The sequence below is a fragment of the Sus scrofa genome, chromosome 1, assembly GCF_000003025.6.
Source record: "Sus scrofa isolate TJ Tabasco breed Duroc chromosome 1, Sscrofa11.1, whole genome shotgun sequence".
Lineage (NCBI taxonomy): Eukaryota > Metazoa > Chordata > Mammalia > Artiodactyla > Suidae > Sus > Sus scrofa.
In genome coordinates, this window is record NC_010443.5 from 25,281,688 (window position 1) to 25,303,997 (window position 22,310).

Here is a 22,310-nt window from a genome sequence, read left to right on the forward strand (position 1 = left end):
GTGAGTTTCTCCACTTATAATTACTGTTCTAACAATTCATCCCAAACTGCAACCAATTCCAAAGAGATGTGCTTATTATTCATAAACATAAATCAAACAGTTGCTTGATTAGCATATAGCAATTTATCTCTTGAACAGTTAAGGCACTGCTGACGGCCAAGTCCCAGTCCATCTCAATCATTTTGCCACAAGCTTCTGCTTATGCCTTCTAAGTCTTAAAAGCAGAAAATACATTTTAAGATTTTAGAAGCCTCAGACTGAAACTATCTTTCTTTCCTAAAGAATATGTGAATTAAAATTCTACCCAAAGACTCCAACACAGGGCAAGAGTGATGTCCCTGACCAAGTCCCCGTCCAGCCAACCCCTTGCGGTCAGAGCCTGATAAATTGCAGAGGGCATCCTTGCCATTTTGTTTTTTGTGTCATTTAATGTGCGTGTGCGTGTTTAAATCACAGAAAACATTGAGAGCTAAAGAATACGAATGCTTCGTGATGAAAATCGGAAGGCTAGAAAACCTCTGCCGAGCTTTACAAGAAGAGAGAAATGAACTCTACAAGAAAATCAGAGAAGCGAAAATGCCTGAAAAAGACGACCAAAGTCAGCACACCTCAGACGAGGAGCTAGAGTCAAATACCTTTGTGAGTGAAGAGGTTGATGCCGCTGCAGAGGAAGCCAATAGGGTTCACAATGCCGTGCAGAATCTGGCTGCGGCCTTCATGGTCATTCATCGTCCAGAGTCAACCGTCGACGGGTCTAAAGAAATCCCAGCAGAAGTCGGCGGTCCTCCAGAGGGCGGCAGCACGACCCTCAAGGAGCCGGAACAAGCCCCCCTGAGCCCTCGAGGCCTTTCAGAGAGTCCCCTGCCTCCACCAAGGCCTCAGGCTGAGACCGCGGGAGGACATGAAGCCGAACCTCCCCTCAGGGCCAGGAGTCCCCCAGCTGAGTCAGGAGCAGAGGCCCAAAGCTTCCGGCTCCCGACCGAAGCACAGGTGGATCTGCAGCCCCGGAAGCCGCAGGCAGCAGCTTCCGGTCAGGCGCTGGAGCCGCTCGCTGAGGCCTCGCTCCAGGTGATGGAGGCCGACCATCCTGCTCCACCTCCCGCTGCAGGTGAGCACGTGCCAACCGCTGAGGGGCTGCCAGGAGGGGATACGGCCCTGCCCCAGGGGCCAGAAGTGGCCGACACCAATCTGGAAGGAGTAGATTAAGCCTCGTCTGCCTTCAGAGGCTCTTCTTGACTTTCCATCTTTCACCTGAAAAAGGCATTAAGAGCTAGAGACATCTAATGGAAGAGACTTAATCAGATCAAGACATTTTAAATGTTAAGTAGAGTACAATCAGCCTTTGTTATTTGTTCTCAATTTGTAACTGATTTGGAGTTTTTCTATTTAGTACTGGTTGATGGTATAATTTTCCCAAATGGCAACAAAAAATCCGAGTAGCAACTGTATATTAATTTGCCATTATGATGATACTTAATTCAGTTTCCTAATCAACAGTAAAATTTGGTATTTAAAGATTTCCACTACAATATATAAATACTGAAAATGTAATGCTTTATTTATTTCTGTATAGTTTAATGAGTTCCATAGTAAGTAGTGGATGACCAGGTTCCATTTAAACATTACATATATAATATATCCATTTGCATATGTATGTGTATATTTTATACACATATATGCAAGTATATATATTACACATACATTTCTCTCATCTCTTTGTATTTCTCTCATGCAAAATATTTAGATGCTTATCAAAAAGATTATCTCTTACTTGCACTTGAGACTACAGTAGACTAATGCTCTGTGAATTTGTTTCAGAACACAAGTATTTAGGCCATGTAATATTGGGTAACAATAACAATGGTAGGTCAATAAATTCAATAAATGGATTAAGTGGCAGGACAGAAGTTAGGTTAGATTGAAGGGCTGTACAGAGCGCATAGACACAAAGGTGGCCACAAGAGGCTCTAAGGGGGCGGGGGATAATCACAGCAGTAGATGGCTCACCACTTCCAGCTGTTTCACCTGCACAACTCAGCCCTTTGCCTTGCAACCCCCTCAAGTGGTGAGTCAGCTCACTCTTGGCTTCCTGCAAGGAAGGGGTTGGAAGTGGGGAAGGGAGCTAGGGGATGGAAGGATTAAGGACCTCAGTCTGAAAGGCTGTGCTCTGGTCCCTCACCTCTTGAGCTACAGAGATCTCGAGATAGCATATTTATTTACCTGGCCCTGCCAACTCTTCCCTTGATTCCCTGTTGTCTATCAGAGGGTTCCCCATCACCTTTTGCTGTTACTGCCGTAGCCTATATTCTCAAAGCTTCTGCTCCTTCTTTCCAACCCTCTATTTCACAGCAGGAAATTACCCTCAGCCCTCATCTCAATTATGGCTAAGGAAAAGATATTATTTTTCCAAAAACAGAAATCCACACAGGGTTTTAATATGAGTGATGAGGCTTACAAACCAACACATTTTCTGTTTTGATGAATTCTGTACAGCCAAAAGTACAAAGCAAAGGGCAGATTCATCCCTACTGAAAATGACTTGAAAAAATAGGTGAGGATTCAGGAGATGCAAAAGCTAGAAATACCTGAGTCTCTAATAATATTGACAGCATGAATTACTCTATCTAGAATAAAGAGAGACTGCAACAAAGACTTAGGAAGGAAGAGAAGGAGGAGGGGAAAGGGATAGAGGAAGGGAAGGAGGGAGGGGGAAAAAAATCTAATCCAAACCTACCTTAAAAGTTGAACTCAAGTAGAAAAATGGATAAAAGCATGATTCTCTAGTACTCATCCAAGAAATCATTCTTCAGTGTTGCATGTGGCTGTCTGCTAAAGCACACGAAGTGCTCGTGGGCAGCAACCATATGCTATAAGAATTGTAAATTGCTTAAATTTGTTTGAAGTCGACGGTGAGGGTAATAACAAAATGCTTGTCAGGAAGAAAATCAGGGAAAAAATGCATATCATTATTTCAAAACCCATGTATTTTTAAAGGCTTAAGCTATTATAACTACAGGGTATCCAGCCAAATTCAACATTAACTGGAAATCTTAGAGATTTAAACCTTCATTTAATTCACAGCCAAATATGCCCTAGTACAAACCAGGAGGGTCTCCTTTCCCATTATTTACAGGGACTAAACTTCCAAGAATGGAGTAAGATTAGATAATCACAGTCTGGATGCTTAGCAAGAGAAACAGGCAGGAGAGGAGCCAAAATCCAGTAAATCAAATATTCTAATTCCCAGAGGTCATTTTTTTTTTTGGTCCAAAAAGCTTTCATAGCAACACATTACTCACTATGGTGTATATCTTGAGCAGAGTTTCAGATACAATAACTTGCTTGAAATTTGTAAGGCTTAATATAGGTTTTGGAGGAATTATTTTAATATTCAAAGAATGTTTCATTATAGTCCTTTGTGCTAGAATTTGTCCTTAGCATTTATAACAATAACTCATAAGACCCAAAAGAATAAGGAATTTCTGTTCTTTAGCAAGTTCATGTAGCTATTTTTAGAGATGCTAAGTCTACTTTCCAGAAACACTGGAGTTGTTGGTGTTTTCTAAATTAAATAATTATAATTTATGTATTTATTAAAAAGTCATCTCTCTTCCCATATGCTCTTGTAGTGTTTTGTTTTTTAATTTTCATTTACATTTATTTTTACTCTTGTCACTTCTATGTTTCAGCAATACCTAACAAAGATTATGGTTATGTTCTCTTGGCTGAACTTTGGTCTCTGAGTAAAATGAACATGGAATGACCACTTTGAAAATCTTGGGGTAAGATTTTCAAAGAGAGGGAGAGAAAGGGAAGGAAGATCGAGAGAGAGAACAGGCCTAAGGAGAGAGCAGAACCCACACTCCTCTGCCTGGCCGTCAGCTTCCACAGACCTATCACACTTCAGTGCCAGTCTCCCTGAGATCATGTTTCCACAGGCTTCTCTGCCATGTGTCCTCTCAGAAATATTCTGAGGAGTAAAGGAGAGAGTATTGCAGGTCTTAGCTCATTCTCCTGCCTCTACCTGGTTCCTCTAACTGCTTCAAGAATTCTAACAGGACCAGAAAAGGCCCACTGTTCTGACTTTTGCTTATTCCCTCTTCCCAACCCTTCCCAACCCATCTTCATGGGGGGATGGGGGGTGGGGGAGGGGTCTTAAACATAGCATTTCCTAATATGCTTGGAGAAGAGGTATGCTTAGCTAGAATGGAAAAAAAATTAAACCCTGGAGTTAGCTTCGTAGCTCAGCGGTTAACCAACCCGACTAGGATCCATGAGGATGCGGGTTCACCCCCTGGCCTCACCCAGTGGGTTAAGGACCCCGTATTGCCATGAGCTGTGATGTAGGTCACAGATGAGGCTCGGATCCCACGTTGCTGTGGCTGTGGTGCAGGCCTAGGCAAGCAGCTGTAGCTCCGATTTGACCCCTAGCCTGGGAACTACCATATGCCTCAGTGTGGCCCTAAAAAAGAAAAAAAAAAAAAGATTAAACCCCGCCCTTAAAGCTGTTTTTGCTCCTTTTTCTATGTTGTAGATAACACATTTTTAAAATATTTCCTTTTTTTTGAAATAATAAAAATACTATGTTTGTTGCAAAAATGAGGCTGCTTTTCACCAAGACCAAGAGATCATTATGAAAGAAATCATTTTAAGAAAATTACCTTAGCCTCTTCTCTAACCACTACTTAAATCCAATATTTAGAAAAAATAAAAGTAATTAAAATGTAAAGAATTCACAAAAAGAAGTTATGAAATAAAAGTGATGATTCTGGTCTCTAAAATTCATTCCCATCATAAACTGCCAAGTAGGATTTAGGAAGTAAGAGGCAGGTAGAGTATATGGGTTAAATTTTCACAAGGTTTAAATAATTTATGTTTCTGAACCTGAAAATTAAAGTTATCCTTAGATCAACCACTAGAGCCTCTGTGAGAATAGAAACATTCATAAAGGATAGTAAATGAAGGTTATTCTCAAAACTGTTAAGTTGTATCCTCAATATGTGAAGTCGAGTCTCTTTGATGGTATCCACTGAAAGAAGTTCTACAAATGCTAGTTGCTGATGCATATTGTGTGTGAATGTACACACACACACACACACACACACACACACATACACACACGTATAAAATCTGACAAAGATTTAATTCTGCTCTTACAGGTGAGTCTTTACATCTATACTTTCAAAGAATATTTAGTATTATATTTCCTGACAAGGACAGAGTATAAAAAAGAATCGTTTCTGGAGTTCCTGTCATGGCACAGAAGAAACGAATCCAACTAGGAACCGTGAGGTTGCAGGTTTGATCCCTGCCTCACTCAGTGGCTCTAGCATTTCCCATGAACTGTGGTATAGTTCAGAGACACAGCTCAGATCCTGAGTTGCTGTGGTTGTGGTATAGGCCGACAACTGTATCTCTGATTCGACCCCTGGCCTGGGAACCTCCATATGCCATGGGTGCGGCCCTAAAAAAGAAAAAAAAGAAAAAATTTTTTAAAAAGGGACTCATTTCCTGTATGAATAAGGATATTTGATAGAAGCATTTAACTGGCAAGGGAAATCTACAAATTCATAGCTCCATGGCATAAAAACTATTCAAAGAAGCTGTTTTACTCTACCAGGAGATAAGAAATGAGGTAAATTACTTCACACTACAATTAAGCTTGGCAAAATTTGAATGCTGTTCCTTCCTCCTGGATTTTTAGAGCCTCAGCTTTCTGTTAGCAGCAATATCAATCCCATTTGATTTATTATTTATTTGTTTATTTATTTAAAATATAGACATATTTTTTGAATGGACTGTTTATATATCTTAAGATCTAACCCAAAATTAATTTTTATTAAATCTAAAATTTATACAATTTTATACAATTTTTAAAGGTTACTTTCCATTTACAGTTATTATAAAATATTGGCTATATTTTATACTTTGAATTTTTTAAAGTGACCTATCATAATGTTCAAGTACCTCAAACATGCCTAGGTGTAAAGATCATTATTTCATAACTAACGGTCAATGGATGACATCTTATCTCAAATAACACAAAACCACCATAAGAAGCAAAGCAAGAAGACATATGTTAAGAGAGGGGAAGGAAGAGGGAGAGAGAAAAGCTATTGTATAAAAGAAAAAAATAAAAAGATAAAACTTTAAGACTATTAAGAGCAATAATGGAAGCGGCAGAGAAATTGGTGGCCCCTTTTGTGAAAGCAGGATGACAAGAAACAAAAAGAACCATAATGACATGCACACACGTCCACACCATAACTTCAACGTGGGGTAATTTTCACAAACGTGTTTCTCAGTGTTGTGTTATTGCCTTTCTTATTTGCCTTTCTTTTAAAATAATAAATGTATTCTTTTTAGTATTAATATAATAAAATTACATGATAGAACATTTAGAAAATAGAGAAAAGAGAATTTTTGCCCATAATTCCATTGCCTTAATAACCACTGTCAGCATTCACTGTATCATAGTGGGGGTTTTTTTCGGTTTTGTTTTTTTTTTGCTTTTTTTTAGGGCCACACCAGACGCATGTGAATGTTCCCAGGCTAGGGTTTGAATCGGAGCTGCAGTTGCCGGCCTACACCACAGTCACACCAATACAAGATCTGAGCCACAGCTTGCAGCAATGCCGATCCTTAACTCACTGATCGGGACCAGGGATCAAGCCAGAATCCTCATGGATACTAGTGGGGTTCTTAACCTGCGGAACCACAATGGGAAGGCTTCATAGTGTATTTTATGTTATCTTTTTTATTAAACACTGTGTACATTTGTCTTTGGGGGAGGGCACGTAGTTCAAGCGAGAGTAATAGCTATTAACAGCTTCCAGGTTTGTGTGTTCACTCTGTGTATTCAAATTTTATAGGTTTTCATGGAAACACACTGTATTATTTATAGAATAAGCATCACTATGCAAATACAAATGCACAGCACACTCATACATTGTTTGAAAAAGTTATGCCATGTAATGCTCTTAGCATTCCACCAGACACATCTGTGTCCAAGCCAACCTACTAGACACGGGCTAGAGTGAGATGTCGAAACTTAACACAGCTCAAAAAAAAAAAAATCAATAAATAAATCAAAAACTAACTCTAGAGACATACGAACGCCTTAAATAGCAAAATAAGAAACAGTCAAACTCCAGTTTATGAAGTGACAACAAACATATAATACCATGAATCATTTCATTGGCTAAATAAAGGTCAATATTTGAAAACAAATCTAATCTCTTCAAAGTTAATGAGAGAGTGGTTTGTTTGTTTGTTTGTTTTTGCTTTAACGAAATGATGATCACTAGCATTAGCTATGTCATACCTACTAAACAGAGTAAGACTAAAAACCTCTGGGAACCTGAGATTGCGCTAGTATCTACTAGGCAGATGCAACCATCCACGGAGTATTCAGAGATCCCACATACTAAGAAAGTCAGAGTTCAAATTTAGAAATAGTACAATGCATCGCATCTGAAGTCACAAGGTTAAACATGTTATATTGGTGTACTACCAGTGTCATATCATAGGCAAGATTTATTAGAACACAGCAAATGCTCTACCCAAACTAGTGTCACTCCTCATGGACTACTGTAACATACTCTATATTACATATACGATCTGTTTTCTGAACATTCTGATGAAGGAGTTATTCTCTGGAATAAAGTCACTTGAGTCTAGCCAAAGTGAAAAGTGTAGGATAGCACCAGTCCAGGAATCAGGCTGAGGAGTCCATTGACCCTGTTCTGCTGCCAACCCACTGGGTGACTTTGGAGAAATCACTTAAGATCTCCAGGCCTCAGTTCACTCATCTATAAAATGAAAGCCTTCGACTAGATGGTATCTGAGGCTTTTAACATTTCTGATTAAATTCTCAAAAGGTGTTATATGGGTTTTCCACTCTAAAGGAAGGGTTTTAGTCTAAGAGACCTGCGCATCAAGCATCTTGTGTATGTCTATTAGAAGTTAGAAGGGGGAAAGAGACAAAAAATTACTCCAATAAAAAATTGGTTTTGGAGTTCCTGTTGTGGCGCAGCAGAAAGGAATCCGACCAGGAATCATGAGATTGCAGGTTCAATCCCTGGCCTCACTCAGTGGGTTGAGGATCTGGCATTGCCGTGAGCTGTGGTGTAGGTTGCAGACATGGCTCAGATCTGTCGTAGGCCGGCAGCTGTAGCTCCGATTGGACTCCTAGCCTGGGAACCTCCATATGCCGTGGATGTGGCCCTGAAAAGACAAAAAAAACTTTAAAAAAATTTGTTTTTAATTTTAAAGTTTAGACAAAGAAAGGATTAAGGGGTAAATCAAATATCCTTCGACTTTTTCAATAAATATTGCAGTCCTTCTATGTGCGAGGTTCTGTGGCCCCTGGGTTGGCAATGACACAAGGCTAAACCAAGGATTTCAGGACCACCCACACCTTGACCCTATCTGCTCAGGATCAGAGGTCCTGGTCATCAGACTCAGGCCTAAGGATTCTTCCCACTGCTTGCCCCACAAGTTTCAGCAGCCAAAGAGCAGGAGGGAGACCTCTAAGAGCATTTTTAATACAAATGCTACCCAAATCTCCAGATGGGAAAGTATGTGTGTGGTAGAGAAGGGGGATTATATGAAATGTGTGGTTATTCATGTGTGTGCCTGTGTACTTGTGTGTAAGGGCATGTATGAGGATTTGTGTGTAACACATGCCAGTGAATGTGTGTAGTTTTGTGATGGTGTAGTGTACATATGTAGTTCTATGTGAATGTTTGTAACTGTATGTGACTGTAAGTGTGCATAAGAAGTTGACATGAGGAGTTCCCGTCGTGACGCAGTGGTTATCGAATCCGACTAGGAACCATGAGGTTTCAGGTTCGATCCCTGGCCTTGCTCAGTGGGTTAAGGATCCGGTGTTGCCGTGCACTGTGGTATAAGTTGCAGACGTGGCTCGGATCCCGCGTTGCTGTGGCTCTGGCGTAGGCCAGTGGCGACAGCTCCGATTCGACCCCTAGCCTGGGAACCTCCATATGCCGCAGGAGTGGCCCAAGAAACGGCAAAAAGACAAAAAAAAAAAAAAAAAAAAAAGAAGTTGACATGAGTCTAAGTATGTAGTTGTGCATGAGTTTACGGCATGTGCATGATGGGGCTAGGAACTGAAAAGGTGAAATACTTCAGATGTAGTTTTAGGCCTGTGGCTAGCTTGTTTTCCACAGGATTGGATTGTGTTGCAGACTTTTGTTTGCATAGCTAATCCTTTTTTTGCTTGCAGTGTCACAGGGCTCATTCTTTTTTGGCTGATGATCTGCTTCTGAACAAACAGGTAGGTGGGTGAAGCTGTAAGTGGTAGTGGCAGCAATTCATGAAATAACTGTACATACCACCAGCCCAAGGTGACAGCCACCACTGACTCACAGCTCCCAACCTCAGGCAAGGCTATGGATATGTGTGGAGAAATTCATACAGACTAATCACAGCTTGAGCAAGCAACAAGAGCAGTGGCATCGAAAAGGCTAACTTTATTCTGATCTTTCTAAGTGAAAAGGAGTTTCTCACATAGTCACTCTTTTTAACAAAGGTGGCCTCCTTGGAGGCAGAGTTATGCTCTCCTCTGTCTTTGCTAAACCATCATCTAGCTGAAACCAACACCCAGAATATCAAGAATGTTTCTCTGGGGGTTCCTGTTGTAGCTTGGTAGAAACAAATCTGACTAGCATCCATGAGGCTGCTGGTTTGATCCCTGGCCTCGTTCAGTGGGTTAAGGATCCAGCATTATTGTGAGCTGTGGGGTAGGTCACAGATGTGGCTCAGATCTGGAATTGCTGTGGCTGTGACATAGGCCAGCAGCTACAGCTCCAATTTGACCCCAACCTAGGAACCTCCATATGCCATGGGTGTAGCCCTAAAAAGACAAAAAAAAAAAAAAAAGAAGAAGAAGAAGAAGAAGAAGAACGTTCTCTGAACTAAAAGCTAAAGAGAAAGTGTCCAACGCATTTATGCTTTAATCAGTGAGTTAGAAGGTAACAAACCAGAGTTGACTGCAAATGCTACCAGCCAATCAGTCATGCCCATGACTCATCCTTTTGCACAGAGATTTTTTTTTATTTTTATTTTTATTTTTTTTTTGCTGTGATACAATTCATCTCCCCAAAATATCTAGTACTGACGAGCTGTGCATCATAGCTGGACCATCTGGTTGCTCCCTTGTCCACTATTGGAAAACTGATCCAGAAGTCTCCCAATTCATCTGGGAGTAATTTAAAACAATGCCCAGAAGAAGGAGAGTGAGAGTTTTTAATAACAAACTAATTGCCTACCATACAAGTTAACTGATCCTCTTCAAAAGTGAAAGGGAACAAAACAACTAACCATAAATAAAATTAAAAGACCAGAACAGAACGGGGAAAGATAGCCACAGTAAAAACAAAGCATTAATGGGATTCCCGTCATGGCTCAGCAGTCACAAACCCGACTAGTATCCATGAGGACTCAGGTTCGACTCCCGGCCCTGCTCAGTGGGTTAAGGATCCAGCATTGCTGTGTGAGCTGCATTGTAAGTCACAGATGAGGCTCGGATCTGGTGTAGCTGTGGCTGTGGCTGTGGCTGGCAACTACAGCTTTGATTTGACCCCTAGCCTGGAAACTTACATATGCTGCAGGTGCAGCCCTAAAAAGACAAAAAAAAAAAAAAAGCATTAATGCCCAGAATATAAATAGAAACAATACAAAGCAATAAGAAAAGACATGAAGAAGGTAGGAAAGACATCGGGTGTTGCAACACCCTACCTAGGTGCTGGTGATGAGGGGCAGGGGGAATTGTCAATAGAGAATTAAAAACCAATTACAAGCCGGTCTTCTTTTTATCACCATCATACACAACAATCTGGAAGAGCATCAGTGGCAAAGTTGTCTTTTCTGACTGAGATGATCACCCTCACTGTGTGCCCATCCCCCGTTTGTACACCAGCGGCACAGGATAGGATGTGCAGTTCATAGAAGAAATGCAAATGACCAAAACACGAGGCCAGTGAAAAGTAAAGCAATGAGATACTATCGCTTTTGTTCATTAGACTGACAAAAATATAAATAATGATAATATCGTGTATTGGTAAGGATGAAGCAAATGGGTACACTCATAGCCTATGGGTACAATATTGGGTGTCTGTCTTTTTCTTGTCCACTTGTAGTTCTTTTCAAGAGCAACTTGGCAGTATGCATTATCCCCTTTTTAATGTGCAAAAATAAAAATTATTTGGCAAAGAGTGGACACATGGCTCTTGCCTGTCCACATCCTTTCCTCCTGTGTCTGATACCCAGAGACTGGATGGGGCCACAAATCACAGAGCCTTAGGCCCCTCATCCATTCCTGGCCTCAGGGGTGAGCCTGAAGCAGTATAACACTCCATACAGTAGTTCACAGACAGCAGCAGCGCCAGAATTTCCACGGAGTGGAGGGGCTTCTGGACTACAATCTGCCTGAAAGAAGGCCAGGAGGCTATTTGACATGCCATGAAGTTGCATTTGCTTTACGGCAATCACACTGCTTTTACTCTTACATTATCTTGGGGTTTGTGGGCATTAAAGCCCCTGGAATCCAATGTGTCTAAGTCTCCCAGGAAGGGTCCAGTGTAATCCAATTATTGGTTCTTTTTGCCAGAATTCTGCCTACCACGTGGAGATAGTCTTCATGCACAACAGAGTCAAGATGAAGTGAGTGGAGTTGTAAGATGAGAGAAGAGAGACCTAATCCTGATAACCATATCTGAACCCTTGAATCCAGTTGCTCTTTTTAGATCAAATGCTTCCTTTTTTGTTGGGGAGAAGGGTGTGAGTTGGGTTGCTGCCATCTGTATTCAGAGACCTCTGAGAAAGGAAAAGGAGAAGCTGAAATAGCTTAAGTAGGGTACACCAAAAAGAATAGTTTATAATAATAATCATTGAACTTATACCAAAATGTTTTTAAAATCTCATGTCTCTATTTTCTCAACATATCTTGAAAACCTCTTTGTTGCAAAAATAATAAACTTGCACAATGTGAATTCTTTTATGTAACCCACCACCTAGATCAACACATAAAACATAGTCAAGCAGCCTAGAAGTTCTCCCACTCCCCTTCTCCATCACTCCCCACCACACTTGCTCTCCAGCGGGAACAACCTTCCTGATGTGTAACAACAGGGATTTGTGCTGCTTCTGGGTGTGTATGTGTGCTGGTGGTGGTGGTGGTGGTAGTTTTTTACTTTATAAAAATATTCTTTTGTGTCTGGTCCCAGCCCATTTTAACTCCATCTAATCCCTTTCTACTTTCCCCTGATTCGTCTTTCAGTTTGTCATCTCTTTCTTCAACTATATCTAAGCCATTGTGAAACAAATCCATTGCATTCCTCATTTTAGATATTCATTTTTCAACTCTAAATATCCAATCAGATTTCCTTTAGTTTCCAGTGCAATTTCTATCTCATCATTTCAATTCTCGAACATAATAATCACAATTATTTTAACTTCCCATGCTTGATAAGTGCAATATTCAAATCTCTTGAGTGATTTCTCCCCTTAGTTTTCAGTGATTTTTGCCTTGAGGTATACTAGTTGATTTTTGTCTGAATGCAGGGAATCTTCTGTTAAAATTTTTCAAGATAATTTGAAGCTTCGGATAGTGTTATCTTCCTGAAGGGAGTTTATTTTTGTGTCCAACAGGCAGTTAACTGGGAGCAGATTACCCTACCAATCAAAAATTAATTTGAAGCTGAGTTTCTGACTTTGTAAAGAGCTTTCTATTTCCTATGATATAGTAATTTGAGGGGCCCATCCAAAAGCCTGAGTGTTTGCCAAGGCCTTAAATCACTGATGCCAACTTTTGTTCTTGATGCCCCATAAATCTACAGGAAGTTTGTTTAGCTTCCCAGCCTGCCAGCCACAGCTTGGATATTTGCAAGTGCCTTGAGGAAGAAAACCAGTCTGAATATCACCTCATTTCTCTGTTTTTTTCCCTTTTCTTAAGGACCTTATCCCTTTAAATGTTTGCTATCTGGGCAGCACTCCAGTGCCTTCAAACAGATACCCTATGTGTTTTCTGCATCTTCTCTAGTTGTTCTTGGAGGAAAGGTTACCCTGCAACAAGAGATTCAACCCTCACGAGAAGGAGACTTCCCACCCAGTTTGTCTTTTGAGCAACAACTTCATTTTCTTGAGATTCTGGACATTCATCACATTTTCTTTGAGCTCTAAAATTAAATGATTCCCTATGGCTTCCTTTAGGGTTTCTGTTTCCTTAGAGAACCAACAATAAGGGATCTGTTTTGTTGTTTCAGCTAAGAGTCGACCTTTATCATTACCTAATACAATGAAAACATTAAAGCTCAACCATGGTTGAAACCAGATAAATAAGTTTTATCCCACGTGCCAAAGAGTCTGAGGCCACAACTGGTCCAGCAGGAAAGTGTGCCATAATAAATTAATAATGTCTACCCTAGAGAGGAGTGGTGGTGGAATATTTGCCAGGCATTCATCAGACACAAATGAGATGATCCACACATGGATTCATCTCTCTGAGAAGTTGCTTCATATCTACTTAAAGTTTAAAAAGACACAGCTACTGTCTCTCTCTTCAAAGTGGACAAGGATTTGCTAGTGTGGCAGATATTCACCCCATAAACAAAGAGACCAGAGAAAACCAAATCTCAATGGCTCATGGTTTCCCAGCACTATGTGTATAAGAGTTTAAGTTTGAATTAGAGAGAAAGAGGGGGCACAGTATTGATTGCCTTGGTCCATCCGGGCTCCTATAGCAAAATATCATAGACTCAGTGGCTTAGAAACAATAGAAATTTATATCTCCCAGTTCTGGAGGCTGGGAAGTCCAAGATCAAGGTGCTGGCAGATTCGATGTCTGATGAGAACACCCTTCCTGGCTTATAGATGGCCATCTTTGCACTGTGTCCTCCTGTGGTATAAAGGGTGAGAAAGTTCTCTGGAGCCTGTTTTCCAAGGTCATTAATCCTATTCATGAGGCTCCACCCTTATGACCTAATCACCCCTCAAGGGCCCCACCTCTTAATACCATCACATTGGGGACTAGAATTTCAACATAGGAATTTAAGGGGAACACAAACATTCAGTCCATAACACTGCTTGAGACTCAGCTGTCAGACAATGGTGGGAAATTACTGTGACCATATTTTCTATACCCCAAGTAGAGGGAGGCACTGTCTGACAAAGGCTAATGCTCTTACATCAGCAATAAGACGAAAGGTTGGAAATCAAGACCGACCAGGAGAAGCCAGCCCATAGGTATAAAAATATAATCCTGTCGCTGTTTCAAGATATTCTTGATTTTTCACTAACTTGGTTCCAAGATGTGGCTTCAGAAAGCTGGCCATTTTCATGAGATTATCCAGACCAGAGTTACAGGAGGGAAGAGCCTGCCTGGAGTCTAATCTTAGCCTCCAATCTGCTCCCAGACCGTCTGCGGGGTACCAGATAACAGATTCCTAACCTGCTTTTTTAGACAGTAGCTTTGCTTCTTGCCATCCGCAGCCTCACAGACAGATTCCAAAGGCCTTTACTCTGAAACTGACTGCAAGGAGAGACAGTCGTTAGCAGCTGCCACCACACTGATAATGGGTTTGTGCTGCTGCTTGCCCAAGAAGCTGCTATGAGTTGATCTGCATTCCTGCCTGCCCAAACCCAGAGCCAATGCACTGCTGCCGGCTTCCACACAGAGAGCAGGAGCGCCACCTGCTGAAGCAATGCAGGCTAGCTGGCATCGCTGCCAGCTTGTCACCCAGCAACAGGCATGAAAACCACCTTTGTACAGGGATTAAGGAGGCCTCCTCTTCTGCCAACGTTACTGTTTACCACGATCAGGCTGAAAACATCTCAAGGAAGTTTATTTTGCTCTGAACAAACGAAACCAAACTGCAGTTGGGATCCAGGCTATATTCCACTTAAGTGAGATGTGGACAAGTCAGCAACTCCAGAGTTTGACATAGAACATGGGTTTTTGTTTTGTTTTTTTCCCTTTGGCCTCCCCAGAGCATATGGAGTTCCCAGACTAGGGGTCAGATCCGAGCTGTAGTCGCAAGCCAAGCCAAGGCAAGGCAACTCGGGATCTTTAACACACTGTGACAGGTGGGGGATTGAACCTGCATCCCAGGCTCCCGAAATGCCATCGATCCCCTTCCCCGACAGTGGGAACTTCAGAACACAGTTATTAAGGGCTTTACCCTGAACCAAATGCTGGGTGAGGCATTAAGGACGGATGAATGATCTACATTAGACCAACAACAGAAAGATGATAAACCTACATCTGCATGCCACAACTGACAAACACATTCAAGGAAACTAAACACAATTTACTCCACAGAGACTGTATCTCAAAGTAAGGAATTTAGGGGATCTGGGTTTTCCATCTTTCCCTGGTTCTGTCACCTCTGTCACTAAGCCTAGATTAAGAAGTCATAATGACTTCTTTACTGTTTTGTTTTGCTTTGCTTTTTGAGTCACCAAATAACAAATAACATATTTGGAATGTTGTTCTCAAAATAACTGCTTTGCAGATGCCCTAAGCATCCTCTTGGCCTGCCTCTCAGAAAATTTTGCCAGGACAACTCTCAAAATGCTAAATCCTTTCCCCATACTCATAAATTCTACATCTGCTAATAGCACATTTCCAACAATGATCAATAAACAACGTATCAAGTCAAGAAGTCAACGCAGTGACGTGGTCACACTTTTTAAGCTGAGCAGCAGAAACTGAGCATCCTGGGCAGGGTTGGGGGCATGCTCTTCCCTACTGAGAGATCCTGGTGATTCAGCTGCTGTGCATAGCCATCATTCAAGCATATTCTAGTGGGCTGGACAGGTGAGCCTCCTCCTCTAGGAAAAGACCAGGTAAACATAAATGATAGGAAATAGGCAAAGAAGTGTTACGTTTGATGCAAGATACACAGGTTTAAGGGAGAATTCAGTATACAACACAAACTAAGTTAAAATTTCTTAAGCTACTACTGTGAAAATTATATTTGAGTTCCTGCTAAAGTTTCTGATATTTTACTATGATTTTATTTCATTTTCTTCATTTATTTTTTTGGCCTCACCTGTGTCATATGAAGTTCCCAGGCCAGGGACTGAATCCGAACCACAGCTGCAACCTACATCAGAGCTGTAGCAATGCTGGATCCTTAACTGACTGTGCCACAGTAGGAACTCCTATCATCTCCTCTGATTTCATTTTTGAATACAGTTCAAGTAGGCAATAACTTAAGTATTGCATATTAAATATATATATTAGCTCATATTTTATTACCCATAAAGAATCAATCTTGTTTTCCATCCATCCCAACCCATTTCTTTGTGCAAGTCTCTTTGCAAAGTAGTTTTTGGTGTTTTCTGGGTTGTTTTTTTTTTTTTTTTTTTTTTTTTTTTGTCTCTTTAGGGCCACACCCACGGCATGTGGAAGTTCCCAGGCCAGGGGTCCAATTGGAGCAGTGGCCACAGGCCTATGCCACAGCCACAGCCACAGCAGATCTGAGCCACATCTGCGACCTACACCATAGCTCACAGCAATGCTGGATCTTTAACCCACTGAGTGAGGCCAGGGATCGAACCCTCAACCTCATGGTTCCTAGTTGGATTTGTTTCCACTGCGCCACGACGGGAACTCCCCCAAAGTCGTTTTGAAAACATGTTTCCCGGAGTTCCCGTTGTGGCGCAGTGGTTAACGAATCTGACTAGGAACCACGAGATTGTGGGTTCGACCCCTGGCCTCGCTCAGTGGATTAAGGATCCGGTGTTGCCATGAGCTGTGGTGTAGGTCACAGACACAGCTCAGATCCCTCATTGCTGTGTCTGTGGTGTAGGCCAGCGGCTACAGCTCCGATTAGACCCCTAGCCTGGGATCCTCCATATGCCGCAGGAAGCGGCCCTAGAAAAAAAAAAAGGAAAACATGTTTCCCTCCAGTCATTCAGCTGCTGACCTGATAACATTTCTTATATGCCTTATTCCTTAATTCCTATAATTCAGTTCAAAGCGGGCACTTAGAGCAGCTACAAATCCATTTTAACGACTAGGTGAGTTGCTGGGAGGACAGGAACACACGACCCTAGACATCTCTCAGAACTGTCCACAAAACTCGGAGGCCACTCTCACCCTCATTCTTGCCAGAACACCTGCACTGTTATGAGCATGGCCTTATAGCCTATCCAGTCCCTTTTAAAGGAACACAGACCGGTAGATACTGGACAGAACCCAGAGGCAAGGCTCAGCCTTCTTCACATCTCCTTCCCTCCATCCCTCTCCCTCAAGGTCAGCAAGGATCTGTGAACTGGCATCTGACCAAATCAAAAATGCTGAAGGCTTGGATGAAATGAAACAAAACAAGATAAAATAACCATTCATGCTTATATAGGAAGGAAGGAAACTTAGAAGGCTAATTCAACCTCTTTCTCAGAACTTCAAGTGCCCTCTATACTCCATGCCAAAAAGTCATCATCATATTAAACACTTCCAGCAATGGGAGCGTATAACTCCAAAGCAGCTCATTCAGTGTCTAGATGATTATTCCTTATGTTGGCCAGAATATAGCATCATAATTACAGCAAACTTCGCGTTCCAGTCATGGCTCAGTGGTTAACAAACCCGATTAGTATCCATGCGGATGCAGGCTTGATCCCTGGACTCACTCAATAGGTTAAGGATCTGGCCTTGAACTGTGGTGTAGGTCACAGATGTGGCTCAGATGAGCGTTGCTGTGGCTGTGGTGTAGGCTGGCAGCTGTAGCTCCAATTAGACCCTTAGCCAGGGTACCTCCATATGGGGCAGGCATGGCCTCAAAAAGGGCCTGCCCCCACCACCACCACCCCCCCGCAAAAAAAAGACCACAGCTAGCTTGTTAGATATTCCATTGCATGTATATGTTTTATTCTCCTCAATAATGCTGTGAGGAAGATAGTAATATGATCCTATTTGACAGATGAGAGAAATGGGGCTTAGGGAGGGTAAGTTACCTGCCCAAAAGGAAGATTCAGGGCAGGATTTGAACATAGGCCATCTGACTCTAGAACCTCTCCAAATTGTTGGGTATGCACAGCATAACAATTCCTGCTTCTTTAACGTCTACTAATTGGTCTTTCGTTTACCCCTTGAGCCATGAGGGCATTTAATTCCTCTTCCTCATGTTGCCCTTGAAGTTCAGCATAGAAGAGGCACTGTCTCTTCTCCTAGCTAATCACCCAAGTCTTTCAACATGCCTTGTGTGACATGATTTTTATTTCCTTCATTTTCCAGGCTCTCTCATCTGAAATGCTGCATTCGGTCTATGTCCCTCTGAAACGTGTTACTCACATCCAGTATAACCACCTCCTTGATGTGGCAGGGCCAGTGTCGTATAGAAAGACATGACCATGGCCTGCACTCTAGACCAGCATTGTCCAGCACAACTTTCTGCCATGACAGAAATGTTCTGCGGTTGCATTGTTTTACTCCGTATCCACCAGCCACCCTGGGCTAGTAAGTGCTTGAAATGTGGTTCCTGAAACTGAGGAACTGAAATTTTAATTTTATTTTACATAGCTCAGTATGTTAAATGGATACATTGTGGAGATCATAGTTCCAGATTCCACATCTGCACCACATCCTAATCCATACTGAACTCAGTGTTCTCAATAAGTATATCATCTCCATCATACAAGATGTAATTGGCTTTGGGGACCTCTGCACATATTTTATATTTATCTTTGACAAATGTCTCCTCATGATCATTCTAGTTGTCAACTTAAAGAAAAGCATACAACATACAAGCTGTGAGTTTAAATTTTATTCTGAGTCTCGTTGAGGACTATAGCCTGGGAGACAGCCTCTCTGCAGCTCTGAGAGGACTTCTCTGCAGAAGCAAGGGAGAAACCAGTTTATAAATTATTTGGCTAAGCATACTTGCTACATCTTTACAAAGTACATCTAAAGATATACCAGGAATAAGTGTAGCTAATATTTACTGAGGGTTTACTTAGGATCAGGAGTTCTGCTATGCACTCTGGTAATCTCTATTCTACACTCCATACATCTCCTCATCTAAACCCAGGAATGTCTGGTTCCACTGCCCACACTCACCTACGATTAGACTGCATTCTATACAAAGGAAACACGTGTGCACGTGCACACACACACACACACAGAGAACACGATTAGAAATTTTCTCCACTTAGACATCAGATAATAGTCTACGTTTTGCACACCACCATTCAGTCACAATTGTCCTTGGTTTTATCATGTTCACAAGAATTTCATGAGAGTTTTGTCAAGTCTCATTGAAACATATACTTGCAATGTCTGTAAACACTGCCCTCAACTACCTGTCTAGCAACCTTTTCAGAAATATGATGAGTTCATTCTACTCTGATTTGTTTTTGAGCCCATCCTGACTCTTGGAAATATTTAATACTATTCCTCGGTTAGCAATTTACTTGGTCAAGGGCACTTTCCCATGTCCATCAAGAATAATGTAAAAACTAAGATATTAATGAAAACTTTGTTTCCACAAGCTGTCTAGCTTGTCAAACAGAGATTAGAACAAAGAATAGTTTAGAATTAAAAAGTTTGTATTTGAATGAGAATATTTAAAAAATGATAGGACATTGAGGGTTTTTGCCTGTTGCCCCAATTTCACCTAAAGTCCCAAGATAGAGCATAAATAAGGCATAAAGCAACCCCATATTCTAAAGAGTGAAGATGGACTGTCTTTGCAGAACTTTCTTAGGCAGTGGCCTCAAACTACCATCAGTAGTCTGTCAACTGGATGTAGCCTCTGTATGAGAAAATTAGAACAATAAAGAAAGGAAATATTAGTGGATGAGGATGTCTTTGTAGAGAGTTGTCAGACTGTCCTGCAATTTCTCTCTCTTCTCTGTAAAAGAGTAGAAGACTTAAGAGATGGGTAGAGAATGACTGCAAATCATCCAGAGAGGAAGAAAGAAAATCAGGAGAGTGCTTTGATTGTCATGGAAACCAAGGGAAGAAAATGTTTCAGGAGAAAAGGAGTGGGTAGCTTCCTCAAGTGCTGCCCAGAGGTTAAGCTAAGGAAGGAAAGCATTTATTGTATTTAGCAGTAATGGTACATTGGCTTCCATAATTAGAGCAATTTCCCTGAATTGGTAAAGGTGGAAGTGAAATTTGCAGTCATTGAAGTGCTAAGGACAGAAAATCTGGACAATTCTTTGAATTAGGCTGCAAGTGGGGAGAGAGAGAAAGACTAGGAACTGAAGGTAAATATAAATTTCAGGGAAGAACATTTAAGATTTTAAATTAACAATATAAAGCACTCAAGAAACATCAACCTGCAGTTTTATAAGTTCTACATGGAGATCATCCCCTGGAATGTAGTGAAAGCTATGGGTTTGAAGAGCTATATGTACATACACATAAAATTTTGTATAATTTTAAAAAGAAAGATCAAAGTTCACTTGTTCAAGTACTGCTGCATTAACCAAAATAAAAATAAAATAGAACAGGAAGCAAATGGTTGTTTAAAGTTTGAAATTCCTAAAATGTCCAATTTGTACAACTGTGGGAGACTTTATCAAGGTTTCTGAGAAGACTAGGACTATTTCCATTAAACCAGAGGACACACAATGTGCATCAATAAGATGGTCCTGGGTTAGTCCAGATAAAAACTACACATGGACATGATCTTTGCTTGTTATATTACTGATAAAGTCAGTCTCACACAGGTTTCTAAGCTGTGCTATGCAACTAGACACAATTGAGAAACTCTCCAATGGAAATTTTATATATTGCCATTTCAATCAAAAGAAAATAATGAGGAGTTCCCTTGTGGTGCAGTGGGTTAATGATCCAGTGGTTGGGAAAAGAAGCAATGGTTGCAGTGTGGGCACTACAGGAGGTGGTGGGGCATGGTAATTAAGAAAGGGTAATTTGCTCTGAGTAGGAAGCATTTGATTTCTCTGGTGCTTTTAGCTCTTGAACCAGCATAAGGCTCTCTCTCAGGTGGCTCTGTACTATCTATCCCAAAGCATCTGAGTTAGCCAATTTGAGAAGGGGGTCATGTTTTCCATTTTCTATTTCTTCCTTCACTCAGATGGATAGATAAGATGACAGATAGATAGATAGTAGATAGGTAGACAGATAGATGATAGATAAATAGATGGATAGATGGATAGATAGATAACAAGTCAGTAGAGGGGGAGGTGTGGAAGATTTGGGAATGAGATCTCTGTGATTCTCAGAGTAGAAGGAAACAGATAAAGAATATTAACATTAGAGAGGAAAAGGACAACTGTTTAAAGATTTAAAAAAAAGGAATAAAGATAAAGGTAGTGAAGTTTGGTAATGTAATGACAAAGAGTTGAGTTTTTTTCATTTGTTTAAGACAAGGCAAGGTTGGCACCTGGGAATGAGGAGTGGAGGCTGGTGTGGGACAGGTGTGAGAGAACAGAGAGGAGGGTTAAAAAATAGAAATAAGACCTGCCATGAAGAATAGGGAAGGGAAACTAATGAAAAGAGCACACGACTGTAGACCAGCCTGGATGGTGACTAGGAAGGTGAAATGTCCCCAGATGCATGGGGAGAGCTCTCCTGCTGCTGCCCAGGCCACATGAGGCATAGACAAGGTGGTCTGGACTGGGCTTGGAGTTTGCCAGCCTGGTTCCAAGGAGTTACAAGAAGAATACTGGCAAGACAGGAATTGAAGCACTAAGCCTCATACACTAGGCTGGACTAGAACAGCCCTCACACAATAAATCCTTGTCAACAGAGAAAAGGAAAACTAAACCCAATCACTTACCAGGCAGGCTGGAGAATGTATGTAGGATTTTAGGGATGTTACGGCCCAGCATAAAACCATGCGTTTCTAGTAAAGAAAGGCCCTCCTCACACATTGACTGAAGAAAGACTTCCAGAGATGGAGTCAGAGATATGGCATGAGTCTTTTGAGGGGAAATTTTCTTACTTCATACACTGATTTTATAACCTAAGACTGCTTAGTTTCCAAAGGTTCCTATGATTCAGAACCTTCCTAGACTACAGAGACCATTTGCTTTACATCTTCCTAGTCATGTAATTCTCAAGGCATGTGAGTCGATTAGTGATTGACTGATGCCCTTAGTTGATTATAACCAACCCCCCATCCAACTGATGAAAGATGAAAACTCTTCATTCCTTCACTCAACGAATATTTACTGAGTGCTTACTGTGTGCCAGCTACTGTTCTAGATGCTGAGATATAGTGGCACACAAAATAGACAAAAAAAATCTCTTTTTATGGGGCTTATATTCTAGTAGGGAAAACAGACACTAAATGAGACACATAAATACAATACAC

At 41.2% G+C, this 22,310-nt stretch overlaps 1 protein-coding gene across 2 annotated transcripts in view; it reads left to right on the top strand.

Moving 5' to 3' along the window:
* The window catches only part of TXLNB (taxilin beta), a 56,702-nt gene extending 53,086 nt beyond the window's left edge, over positions 1-3,616 (top strand). For both annotated transcript variants that reach the window (XM_021087298.1, XM_003121175.6), the window contains one exon: positions 457-3,616. In XM_021087298.1, coding sequence (XP_020942957.1) covers positions 457-1,206 — 750 coding nt within the window. In that variant the 3' untranslated portion in view covers positions 1,207-3,616. The remainder of the gene's footprint in view (positions 1-456) is intronic.